This window comes from Eucyclogobius newberryi, unplaced genomic scaffold (genome assembly GCF_026437365.1).
Source record: "Eucyclogobius newberryi isolate DKJ021-1_F unplaced genomic scaffold, fEucNew1.0.hap1 SCAF_1, whole genome shotgun sequence".
NCBI lineage: Eukaryota > Metazoa > Chordata > Actinopteri > Gobiiformes > Gobiidae > Eucyclogobius > Eucyclogobius newberryi.
In genome coordinates, this window is record NW_027315723.1 from 41,711,491 (window position 1) to 41,725,689 (window position 14,199).

At 41.4% G+C, this 14,199-nt stretch overlaps 1 protein-coding gene across 2 annotated transcripts in view; it reads right to left on the reverse strand.

Moving 5' to 3' along the window:
* The window catches only part of LOC140361146 (major facilitator superfamily domain-containing protein 6-A-like), a 58,516-nt gene that overhangs the window by 3,076 nt on the left and 41,241 nt on the right, over positions 1–14,199 (reverse strand). For both annotated transcript variants that reach the window (XM_072446794.1, XM_072446785.1), the window contains exon 7: positions 10,061–10,335. In XM_072446794.1, coding sequence (XP_072302895.1) covers positions 10,061–10,335 — 275 coding nt within the window. The remainder of the gene's footprint in view (positions 1–10,060; positions 10,336–14,199) is intronic.

Genomic DNA, 14,199 nt, shown 5'->3' on the forward strand with positions numbered 1-14,199 from the left:
GTGTCTCCTACTTTATGTTTCAAAGTGCCCATTACTCAGAGGAAAATTCAGAATGTTGGAAAGGATGTGGCAACCAGGAAACAAATCACTATCATGTGTTTTGGGATTGTCCTGTTGTTTGCATGTATTGGACAGAGATCAACAAAGCCTTACAGACAATGTATGACATCACCATCCCAATGGATTTCAGAACTATGGACACAATTGGCAGCTATTTCTGGAGCATCCTTCTGGCTGCAGCGAAAAAAGCAAGTTCTTACAGAAAAAGTATGACAAAATGCACCGGCGACCAAGGACTGGACTAATTTTATATTGGACATTTGTAATAAAATTAAAATAAAATAATAATAAAAATTACATTCGGACTTGACATGAAAATTAATACATTTGACAGACTTTGGACAAAACTGGACTTTTTCTTTGGGTTTCCTATGCCATAATTAGCTCGAGCCATGAAAAGACAAGAGCTCTTATTTTCGCCTGGTTTCTTATTAGGCCCCCGCCGAAGGACGAGAATCGTCCCGACGAGTGTGTGATAAGTGAGGGTAAAGAGTAAGTGGAAAGAGAGAAAGAAAAAGCAGGTTTAGAAATTTGGAAATGGGTGTTTCCTCTGTTAAGAGAAGAAGACAGAGGAAGACAGAGGGAAACAGAGGGGAAGACAGAGTGGAAGATGTGATGAGAGACAAAGGAAAGAAAGGAAAGTAGGCAACAAGGGGGAAAAAAGGGTTGATAAAAGAGATGTGCCTTATAACCAGGGGAAGGTTTAGGATTATTTTGATTTTTTAATACACATATAGACTTGCTAGAACAAACTAATACACAATGTTTGTAAAGCACCACATGAGCAGGTGTGAGAGATTGAGTTTGAAACTCACCTGAAGCACATATAGAAGATTAGCACATATTACATTAGATGGGCGATTTTATTCAGGCCACACCAACAGAGGAGATGTGAAATTTTATGTTAATACTCTAAATTGTGAACTGACCCTTATGGCCAGCTCAACGGGGAATTATTGAGATAATTATTATTGTTTGATGTATTTGTATTGCGCGCGCACACACACGCACACGCATGGAGACCAAACATTTAGAGTTTGAAACATTTGGAGTTTGAAACAAATGGTGGTAAAACAGATAGGTTTGGCAGTGTCGGATTACAGACACACAGGGTGGGGGCCCAGCGCCGTGGAAGGGGGGGCTCAGCCAGGGATGTGACCACTGAACTGTGAAAGGTCAAGAGGTGACATTGCGGAGTTGGAGTGACAGACGCAATTCCATCTCTTCCTTGATTACATCCTGGATTATTGAATGTTGTAAACTATCTGGATTATTGAATTTTGTTTAAATGTAGAAGTTTGAGAAATGGGCAAGGCCATTTATCAAATGGAGGGAGGTACGAGTAAACCAATATTCCGAATCAATAATTACTAAAAAAAAAAAAATTGTAAACAAGAAAACTGTTTGAAATACATTATACTGTCGAAAAGACAAGATCGTGTTGGAGATGTGGTGTTTACAGAGACGAGCCAAGTGGACGAGCAAAGTGGACGGAGCCACACCGTGTCGTCCTCACCAGGAGGGACGAGACCATGGGTGCAGCAGACAACACAGCACCAGATCCATAAGCAATCTACAAGACGCAGGACTTCGTTTGTATGAGTTTTGTCCAGAGTCTACGGTAGAGTACGATACTCTGCTACGATGAATGGACACAGAGACCACAGTGCGTAAAGTGCTATACTCTGCTACGATGAACGAGAGCGAGAGGCTACGGTGCGCAGAGTACCATACTCTGCGAAAAGAAATCAACAGTTATCATCATCATGGCGATGACGATAATATGGGTGCTGAACACCTGTATTATGCACCAGACAATCGGGACAATCGGGACAATCGGGACAATCGATCAACATACAATGGTGTGTCACAACTGTGTATACTGGTAAATGAAACATACACAGACCAGGAAAAATATAGGGAAGAAAAAAAGTGATCAACATGAAAGGTTATGAAATGTGTAATGTGAAATGTATAATGTACAATTGACATGACAGTAGCTGAAGAAACACAATGGCATATTGTTGCCACCATTGTTTATGCTAACTAAGAGATTTTTATCTGCTACAACATAACTACATGCAATGTTAATGAGATTATGAATTGAGATGGGAAATGTACCAGTTCATATGTGTCATAGGTGTGACCGAAGCGAGTAGCGGAAGGAGGTCTCTTAAGAAACCAAGCGAGGACGTATGGTGATGTGGGGACACAGTGCTGAGAGGACGTATGGTGGTGTGGGGACACTTGTGGGATGTTGTGCCTATGTATCCCTTTTGTGGCCAGCCATGGTCATAACAAAGACCAGCATCACCCAGAACCATACCGCAGGGTCAAGGTCGAGAGGTTAGTGGACAATCTGATCCCAGTAGCACCTGATACTACGTATTTGCTTCTATTGGGGTGTCCAGAGGTCAGTCCAGAGACTGACCAGAGAGCAGCGGGTTTAAGGGCTTTCCGCTTGTACTTCTATATTTCCCATCACACCGCACAGATTATAGACAAGATAAATTGTCTGTTTGTCAAATTACAGAGATTGACCAATCTGACTCAAAATTTAGGACAGTAATGCAGTAGAAATGTTGTGGGCCGAGAGAAAAGGAGTGTGTTCAATGTTGAGAACTGTGCATAAACTTTTTGAGTGTAAAAGTGTCATTTTAACACCAAAATGAAAGACATGTTGAAAACTGAAAAGAGTAATGTGTTTGGCGTATGAGACAGTAGACTAATGCTTTGATAAACAGGAGGGAAATGTGATAAAATGTGAATATATGATTGTATTTTATCTGCATAATAGTGATATTTTATCTGCATCATTAGTCTAAGAGAAGAACGGGTGTGTGACAAACTGCATTTGTGAAGGGGTCGTAAAGATGGGCCAAAGGATGTTTACCCGAGGGGGGGGGTGACAGCCCAGAGGCGTTTGGGTAATGTTTACCCAAGGCTTGATCTCTAGGAAAAATACCAGCTGTAAAACAAGTGCCTTGATGTGAAGCTGACCAATGAGAAATGTGACCCGCCTATTCCAGAATATCTAATAAAACCAACCAGCATGGGAAAAAACGGGGTGAGACGCAGGAGGGTCAGCCAGGCTGCTTACAACGGCCTGGCTGACGCAGCCCAGCGTTTTCTCCCAAGCTTGCCATACAAATGTCTGATATTTCTGTGTCGTTTCATATTCTAAGTTGAATTGTGTTCTCTATGTGTTAAGGAATAGCATCGGTGTATTGTCTGATTCCATGACAACGAGGGACTTATTAATATTGTATCCGGGGGCTGGAAAAACGAAAAAAATCAAGTAAGACGGATATGCTCGTGAGTGGTATAGAAAATTAGAACTCCTTGAGTTCTAATTTTGAGTGAAGGTTTTGTGTAAAAATATTGAAAGACGGCTCAGTAGTGCCACCTCAAAAATCAAATAACATGGGGCCAATGGGAGCCTGACGCAAAAAAAAAGTGACAGTAAAAATATGACGCTCACTCCAAAAAATACTTTATGGGAGAACATGTAAAAAATAATATTATGACCCTGCCCCAAGTCATACAGGAAGTCGACCATATTGGATCAAACACGATGCCGACAAAAGTGCACATCGTCGTACATTTGGCATTTTCTCTTACATTTTTCATCGAAAACATTTCAAACTTGGCTACAAGACACAAAACCCATGAGCAATGAAATGTGTTAAATCTGAAGCTGATACGTTTTTGGGTATGGTCATCGTGAAGTTTAAACAAAGTTTTAAGTTTCTTAAAAAAAAAATTTGGGGAAGATTTTGATTTCGCGTTTGTGGAGATTTCAAAGCTGAACGCAATGATATGCAAATGTAGTGGCTAGCTAATAATATGGCTCTCTAGCGCTCTCTCCAAATTTGATTTTTAAAAATGCATAAAAGACAATTTATTTGTCCTAGACAACTGAAAATATTTATAAGGAGTTATTGTGTGCTTGGGCACAATGTGACAAAATTACTTGAGTCTAGCTTGAGGTTTTATAATGGAAAAAAATAGCTGAAAAAAGTTATTATTATTAGTTATCATTATTATTATTAATATTGTATCCGGGAGCTGGAAAAACGCAAAAACGAGTAGTAAACAAAGATGAATATGCTCGTGAGTGGTATCAAAAATAAGAACTCTGGGGGTTCTAATTTTGAGTGAAGGTTCCGTGAAAAAATATTAAAAGATGGCTCAGTAGCGCCACCTCAAAAATTGATTAACATGGGGCCAATGGGAGCCAGACGCCAAAAAAAGTGGCAGTAAAAATATGACGCTCACTCCAAAAAAATACTTTATGGGAGAACATGTAATATTATGACCCCGCCCTAAGTCATACAGGAAGTATTGGAACTAACACGGCGCTGACAAAAGTGCACCTTTTGTACTTTTGGCCTTTTCTCCTACAGTTGTCTTAGAAAACACTTCAAAGTTGGACACAAGACACAAAACCCATGAGCAATGTAGTGTTTTAAATCTGAAGCTTATACGTTTTCAGGTATGGTCATCATGAATAATAAACAAAATCGCATTTTTCTTAATTTTTTTTTTTTTTTTTAAATGTGATGACTAATTGACAAATAGGTTTTGTACATGAGGAGGGCAGGCCAACAAAGGATTTGATAGGGCAAGTGCTTTTGCTTTAAAGGCGCAATGGACGATTCTTCAGCGATTTGAGAACGCAGGCGGAAGTGCGCATGCACACTCCCCCATGCGGACTGATACAACACACACGTGCGTTTGTTTATTAGCGCGATGGATCGCATCGCATCCCTCGTCTCCCGTAGATTTCCGTCTACTTATGAGTCAGCTTGAACAGTCTTTCTCCGTCTTCATTTTCCCCGTACACTGAGGGAACTATATTATGATAGATCAATGCGCTCAGACACGCGGAAATGTGGGACGAGCCGCACGCGGCTGCAGGTGAGCGGTAGGTGCGTTTTGTGATTGATACGTGGCAAGACTAATCGGCAGTCCACGCCACGAGGAAATAAGACTCAAATTTATGCCAAAAAAATCGTCCATTCAACCTTTAAGCGACAAAGTAGGAATAAAAGAAGGAATCTAAATGTCGGTGTGTTTAAGAATTCCCCACTTAAAATGAAATTAGTTGCTCACTTATTATAGGTTGAAGTCCCCTGATCGCATATAATGGACGTTTCACAAAAATATAACTAAAATAAACTTTTTTCCCCCCACGAAATTTCCCCATTGTGTGGACACACAAAGGCTTATCTTATCTCTTAAACTAAATGGGATTTATGTAAATGTAGCATAGCAATTACAATATCATATTAACAGCCAATGATGCATTAATTTGCCCCCCCCCCCATTCAGTTGTCTCTCTCCCATTAACAATACAAGATCAATTGGTGAAAAATAATGGATGGAAATAAATATTCTAATTTTGCAGAAGCTTCTTGAAACTATGCCACACAGAGAGAGAGAGCAAGCGAGAGAAAGAGTCCGCACATCACTAATGTACACACATTTGAGTGAAATAAGCATGCTGTGGCCTGAGGATAGAGGGAGGAAAGAAAGCAGAGCCAGTGCATTATGTCTGTCCTGTCCATGTTGTTACAGTTACCAGTGGGATAAGCAAAGATATCAAAGTTCCATAGCACTACCCTTACTAAAGAACAACATTTTAGGAAAATAATTTTGTGTGCAGTCACTGTTGCGCTACTACATGTCTGCCTTAATCAAAGCATTTGGATTAAATTGGAAAATTCAAGGTAAGGGCGTAACCCTGATGGTGATACTGTCTAGGTTAACTATACTGTTAACCTGTTCACGCCCCTCTGCCTACGCGCGGGCGAAAACCATACTTTAAAGTTCTATTACATCATCACTTTTATTTTCATTGTAATACCAGCAAGTTTTCCATAAGTTTAAAGATTATTTTCTCAACAAAACGAATATGTCATTTGATTGAATAATACGCCCCAAGAAGCAATTACTGTCATAAAGTCTCAACTTTTCATCAAATTATGACGACCTCATCGGCGTTCAATCCTTCATTAAGTGGACTCGTTCTGTCCGTAATGATCCACAGAAAAACAATATCCACTTGTATTTTTACTGAAGTTATCCGATTTCGAGATATTGTCAAGTAAACAAAGTTTTCTTCTGTGAAAATATTCACAACAAACGCTCGTCCGGCGCATTTCTCCGTCCATAACAAATAACCTGTTATAAGAGTTATAAGATGTTTGGTGGCATCGATCTTTTACTCACACTGTTAGCTACAGAATGAGACCATCCACAAGCCTCCGGAAAAAAAATGCGCCGCTTCCGACGTACCCGCTCATGTTGTTTAAACTTTAAACTTTACATGCACATAGCGTCGGCTTAAGATGACGTAGAACATTTTGATTGACATATTATTCTAGCCAATGAGCTAAGCTTTCGAACGGTGGGTGGGTTTTAGGGCTTCCTAACACAGAATCTTCTCTATTCACATGCGCAAAGGCAGTCAAGAGCCAGTTTTTGAGGCATGCGGAGAATAGATTTTACGCATCACGTTTTCTGATTTTGTTAGCCCTTTGGACGCGCATTTTGTTAGATATAATGTATAAAAAATACCAATTTTTTTTTTAAATTAAAATATTACAAAAAAATGTTCACCTCTATATGGGAAATTCATGGGTAAACTCATATTTACACATTTTCACATACATTGTTTTTAGCAGTTATAACAAGTATTAGTGGTCTACAAAACATCTAAATGCATGTTTTATTATCATAGAGGAGCTACAATTGTAGTAAAACAGTTTGGCACAGTTGGCACATATTTGTGACATTTTGAGTTATTCACAGATTCTGAAAGTGTGATGCTATGCAATGATGTCTCACTCATGCACATCTGATAATTGAGTAAGTTGTGGTCATTTGAATGTTTACAACTCTCAAAACCTTTCACTGAGAAAACAGGGCTCAAAGTTTTTCACCTGAGTGAGCCCATAGTCACAGGGGTGCTCATTTGCATCTCATTGAAATAAGACCTCCCCCTGTCACACTGACAGATTGATGTAGTGCTATTTTCATTAGGACTTGCATTGGGCTTGAATCAGAATTAGAAGTTACTATGTTAAAATGGAAATACTTATAGCATCAAAGAATCTGAATCGGAATAGGGTTTATTGCCATTTGTCGATAAACAGAATTCAGAGGTGTTTCAGTACATAATAAAAATGTTAGGGCTGGGGAACGATTAAAATTTTTAATCGCGATTAATCACATTATTTCCCGGATTAATCACGATTAATCGCATTTTTACGTGCAAAATTCAAAATGAATTCAAAAGAAGTGTAAAGTGCATCAGCATTTTTATTCAGTAGCAGTTAAATAAAATATTAAATATTCACTTGCCACAAAATCCTGAGCCACAATCATTAAAGATTAACAGGCCACTTCGGAGGTAACGTCAGAAACATTGTAATCTCATTAAACATTAGACACTCAAAACACATTTTAGGGAGCAGCATAACCAGTCTAGTACCAAATGTCCCTAAACCAGAAAACACTTCAGTACAGTTTGTAAATTCTTAGAACTTGACACTAAAGTACCATAACATTAGTTGTGCAAACAAACACTTAACCAGTTAAATACAAATAAATACATTGTGTACATTTTAACTTAAACAATGTTATCAAACACAAAACTAAAGCTTATTGCCACTGCCAGGGCATTGAAAAGAACCAGAAAAGTTTGTAGATTCCTAAAAATGGGTGTTTTTTACTCCTCTGCACTAAGCCAGTTGCTAAGGCACACCAGATTATTCACGTTTTCAGCTCATAAAGACGCGCGCCGGGCCCTCCTCGCGGATCTCCCCAGCTACGGCGCCCGTCGGCGGGTCGCCTCGGCTGGCGCCTAGCCCCTGACTTTGTAAAGTTAATAAAACAAAGCCATGGTCCAACATTAAACTCCATTTACACCACGAGAAAAGCAACACAGCACAACTCCTCGACTGCGCATGTGCGCAGGACGACTCGAACGCACGTCTGCTGCTGAGTGTATTCTACGGACATGAGTCCGGCGTGTCGAGAACGCGCGTCTGGTGCGTTTGTCTTTCTGATGTACACGCTCTCAAATTCTGCGTCGGGCGCGATTCGGCCGCAGCGAGGCTTTAGAACTGGTGCGGACCAGGAGAATCCGACCTGCGTTAATGCGCGTTAAAATAATTGATCGCGTTAAATAAGTGATGAGTTAACACAATAACGTGTTAACTTGCCCAGCCCTAAAAAAATTATTAATCCAAGAATGTGAAAGTTATTTTCACGTTAACGAATCACATCTCTACCATCCAGAAGTCGGAGTTGAATTTAAATATTTACTTTTGATTCAGCACCGGGGGGATTAGCCAACTTTTGATTTAACAATTCGGGCTCGGGGCTGACAAAAGCCTGGAGCTTCAGCTTAGCAGACGCAAAAGCCGGCAATAAGTCACAATAAAATCACAAAAACTATACCAAACAAACCCTGCACGACCAACACAATCCGCGGGCTAGCCCTGCCTAGTTGCTAACAGGAAGAAACAACAGCAGCCTGAAGCAGCGCCTTAGCTTCGTCCGGCTCCAGTGTAGCCTCCAAAAAGTGACGAAAATCACAAAAACTAACACCATAAAACACCATAATACACACACCGCACGACACACACAACCCACGGGTCAAGATATACAGAACAACGCCGAAAACTACACCGCAGTGTAGTGCAGGCTGACAAAAGCCTGGAGCTGAAGCAGCATAGCATAGCTTAGCAGTCTGCTCCGGTGCCCGAGGCAAAAGTGACGAAAATCGCGAAAACTAACACCAGACCACCATGAAACACAGTGTTAAAGCAATCCTTAAGAGTAAAAGTACCTCAGTTCCGTTGCAATGCAATGCAGGGGTCCAGTGCTGCAGATCTCACAGCTTAGCATAGCTTAGCTTAGCTCCGTTTGGCTCCGGTGGAACAAGCCAAACTCAGCGGCAAAAGTGACAATAAAATCATGAAAACTAACACCAAAAACCATAAAAACACACCCCGCACGACCCACACAACCCACAGGTCAAGAAATACAGAACACCACCAAAAAATAAGCCACAGAGAGGCCAATAACAACAACAATGACACGAGCTAGCCGAGTTAGCCACGAGCTAGCGCAGGAACAAACAACACAACATAGCAGGACTGGGGCACTTTCTTTTCGCCTGTGGCATTTGATAGATGTAGTAGTGGTAGAATCATAAGCTCTGGAGAAAGTCCAGATAAATGAATGAAATGTCTCCGAGGAACATGTAGCTGCTGCTGAATAAGTAGCCATGTGCTTCCAAAGCTGATTGGTCAAAAAATAACAACATTACATAAGATGACGCCCCGAGGAGCGCTGGAAAAAGACCCGAAAACTACCCATTTTTAACAGCTTAATGTATACTTTTAAGATAACCAATATTGTTATCTGAAGCACAGAGGGGCTCATTCATAATTTCAACTTGCACATTCTGCAAAAAAACGAAAATCACAAACCTGAAGAAAAAAAAATCTTATTTTGGCTTTATCTCAGTTTGGTCGGTGCCGACTTGTGGCGGTTTTTCCCGTGGCCAGTCACATTTGGATAACTTGTTCTGAATATACTTTTTTATACAAAAAGGTCAACAGCACCAAAATGCCTATTCCTAGATATCTGAAACTTTACACAGTTGTTGTCAACAAGATAAACAGCATGTACAGCGAATAGCATAAGCACACAATGAAGTATGTCTTCCTTAGGACCTTTACAAATTGACAATATTCAGGCGAGACTAAAAAAATTATGTATTTTGTGCTTCTGTAATGTAAGTTCTGAAGCCTTGACAGTGTTCATATAAGATCCTCTTTTAATAAGCAATGGGTATGTCCCACCCTTGTGCACAGGGCAAAATAGGCGGATGGTAACAATTGCAGTATGACTCTGCTCATACCCAAAGGGTTTGTGGTGAAACCCAGGCCAAGTGAGGGTTGTGTGGCTGCTCTTAGCTCACCTGCAAAGGCTGGCTCTCGGACGGCCGCTCCCCCCTGCCAAGGCGCATCATCTCTTTGATCTGCACCACAACAAAGGCAATGGTGACCCAGGGAGCCCCTGAAAGCACCCAGGCTGGGCGGCATGGGTCCTCTTGCTCCTCCTGGTGTTTGGTCTTCTTCACAGGGAACACTGGGGTGGAGCTCCCCGCTGAACTGTGGCTCTGGACCAGATCGATTGTGGCGATGGGGACCAGACTGGACGGCACGGGAATGTTCTCTGCCAGCATTTGGCTTTCTGAGAGGGACACACAACAAATATGATTCTGTTTCAAATGTAGCCATTTTATTGTAAATACTAAGAGGGAATAGAGGCAAGTTTATTTGTCACTGGTGTTATGTGTACTGTGTACATACATGGGCACCAAATGGGGGAGTAAGGTTAGAAATTTTCTAAAATAAGGGTCCCAAACATTTTATATTTCACCCTCTCTCTAATTCATATTCGTTATACAAATCTGAAATTAAATCAGACATGCATTGATAAGGAAAGCAATGCAAATGTTCTCTCAATCAGACTAAAGCCCAAACTATCACGATCAAAGCAGCAAAAAACAGAGGTTCAAACAGAATCCTGAGGCCTAAATACAGAGTTCTGAAATCCATTGGGATGGTGATGTAAAACATTGTCTGTATGGCATTGTTTATCGAAGTCCAATATTTGGGTTAGGGTTATGCTTGGTGATTGGCTGCGGACTTCCATCTCTGCAGGACTGGTTCGTCTCCAGGGCTCTGGGTCGTGCAGGTCGGATTACAGCTGACACTTTTCACCCTGGACATGGACTATTTGAGCAACTCCCCACAGGAAGGAGGCTACGGTCCATCCGAACCAGAACCTCCCGTCACAAGAACCGTTTTTTTCCCTCTGCCGTTTGTGGTATATTGCACTAGAGAATTGTATGTGCTATATTCTGCTCCTCTTAATGTGAATGTGTTATTGTGTGCAATAGAGTGTCATTATTAGTGCTCCCCAATAGAGGGCGCACTTGCCTTTAGTATGCATGTTGTTACCAGTTCTCGAGCAAGTGATGCTCCGCATGTACCTGTGATAAAGTTGTGATTAAAATACACGACGGAAATTGAGATGTTGTTCTACTTTATTTCGGCCAAGATACAACATCTTTTTGGCGACGAGGATAAAGAACTTTGAACGGGTAAAGATTTTGTTTTTTGGTGAAAAAAAAAGAAGGGGGAGAGAGAAACGCGAAAGAAAAAAAAGCTGGAAGATGGCGACCATTGGCACTCTAGCAGCGTTTGATGCTAAAAATCAAAGCTGGGAAGAATACTGTGAAATAATGGAGCAGTTTTTTGAGGCCAACGAAATTGATAACGGAGACAAGCAGAGAGCAATTCTCCTCAGTGTGGTCGGCGCATCTACGTACAGTTTAATGCGGAATCTCCTCAGCCCGGAGAAACCAAAAGATAAAACTTATCAGCAACTGGTGTTGTTGATGAAGAACCATTTCGACCCGAAACCAAGTGAAATCGTCCAAAGGTACAAGTTTGATTCCCGGAGTCGTAAGCCAAACGAGTCAGTGTTGGATTACGTTGCCGAGCTGCGGAGGCTGGCACAGGACTGTAATTACGGCGACACATTACAGCAAAAGTTGAGAGACAGGATCGTGTGTGGTATCAATGATAATCGCATTCAACGACGACTCCTGGCAGAAACGGACTTAACTTGTGAAAAAGCGTATTCTATTGCAGTTGCTTCGGAAACAGCAAATAAAAACGCATTGGACCTCCAGAATCCAAACGCAGTGACAAGGTGCTTCAAACTAAACAAGGGTTCGTACAGCAGTGGAGCGTTCAAGAGCACAACGCAGGAATGCTATCGTTGCAAAGGACAACACAACCCAGGTGAATGTAAGTTCAAACAAGAAAAATGTCATGCATGTGGAAAAGTGGGACATATTTGCAAGAGCTTGTCGAACAAAAAGTAAACAACAGAAGGGACATGCTAAATTTAATGCTGGAAAAAAGGATCAGAGAAATTCAAGCTACCGCTCACATAATGTTCAAGAGCAACAAGAGGATAGCAACACGGACAGCTCGGAAGACAGTCCTTTTGCATTACAGTGTATGAAGTTCAAACTGGGACGTATAAGTGAAATACATTTGAGGAAAGTTGAGCCGTACATTGTGAGCATGAAACTAAATGAAAAAAGAATTGGTTTTGAAATAGATACAGGCTGCAGTCTCACAGTAATGAATGAGAAGACATTTCAAACAACATGGGAAGATGGAGAAACTCCTCGCATCAAGCCAGTGCAAATAAAGTTGGAGACTTACACCGGAGACCCAGTGAAAGTGGTGGGAGCTGCTTATGTGAAAGTCAAATATAATCAGCAAAGAGCTAAACTGCCGTTGGTTCTTGTTAAAGGAGATGGCCCCACACTGCTGGGCAGAGGCTGGCTTGAGGAAATTCAGTTGGACTGGAAAGAGGTGAAAGCGAAAAATAAAGCTCGTCAGGTACAGCACTTACACTTGGAGAAACAGATAACGCTACAAGAAATACTGTGTAAGAACGAAGAAGTGTTCAAAGAGGAACTTGGCACTGTAAAGGGCACTAAAGCCACAATTCATGTGAAAGAAAATGCTGTTCCGCGTTTCTTTCGTCCAAAATCGATTCCTTATGCAATGAGAGCAAAAGTGGATGAGGAAATTGACAGATTGTTAAGAGGAAATTATCACACCTGTGAAATATGCTGAATGGGCCGCGCCTGTTGTACCCATCCTGAAACCAGTGGGAACCGTTAGGTTATGTGGAGACTACAAACTAACTGTAAACACTGTTTCCTCATTGGAGCAGCATCCAATACCCAGAGTGGATGATTTGTTCAATGCACTAGCTAAAGGCACACAATTCACCAAACTAGATATGAGTCATGCTTATCAACAGATATTGATGGATGATGAGGCAAAGAAATACCTCACGGTGAACACACACAGAGGACTGTTCACTTACAACAGACTACCGTTTGGTGTGGCGTCAGCTCCAGCCATATTCCAAAGGACCATGGAGAGTCTCTTAAGTGGGATTCCTCTGGTCGTGGTTTATCTGGATGATATTTTGGTCAGTGGGGTGGACAAGGCTGATCACTTAAAGAATCTGGATATTGTGCTGACAAAGCTAAAAGAAGCTGGATTGCGCCTCAGAAGAAATAAGTGCACCTTTCTTCAGGATGAAGTGGAGTATTTGGGATACAGAGTGGATTCACAAGGATTACATCCAGTGTGTAAAAAAGTCAAAGCAATCCAAGATGCTCCAGCTCCTACAAATGTCACAGAGCTGAAATCGTTCCTGGGACTGTTAAATTACTACAACAAGTTCCTTCCCAACTTAGCAACAAGATTGGCTCCGTTACACGAACTGTTGAGACATGATGTTTGTTGGAAATGGAACAAAGAACAGGAACAAGCTTTTCGAAACTCTAAAGACTTGCTGAACACGTCGGATGTTCTGGTACACTACTCAGCTGATCGAGAGCTGATACTGTCGTGTGATGCGTCACCGTATGGAGTAGGAGCAGTGCTATCACACGTCATGGAAGATGGAAGTGAGAGACCGATTGGATTTGTCTCGCGCACTTTGCAACCTGCCGAGACAAGATACTCACAACTGGACAAAGAAGGACTGGCCGTGATATTTGGTGTGGAAAAATTTCATAAATACATATATGGACGGAACTTCACCATTTATACCGATCACAAGCCGCTGGTTTATCTGTTCAGTGAAAAGAAGCCGATTCCCCAAATGGGATCTCCAAGAGTTCAAAGGTGGGCAGTTAAACTCAGTGCGTACATGTATAATATTGTGTACAAACCAGGAAAAAACCATGCTAATGCCGACGCCCTGAGCAGATTGCCAGTTCCGGTCAAACTAAAGGAAGAGGAGAGGACTGAGCAAGTTCTGATGATGGACTTGTTAGATGAGACATTGGTCGATGCAAACCAAATAAAAAAGTGGACTTCCAAAGACGAAATACTAACTCACGTCCATGGATACATCCTAAAGGGTTGGCCTGCTGAAACAGAACCGGGTCTTAAACCTTTCCACCAGAGAAGAATGGAGCTCAGCGTAAAAGACGGCTGTGTTCTC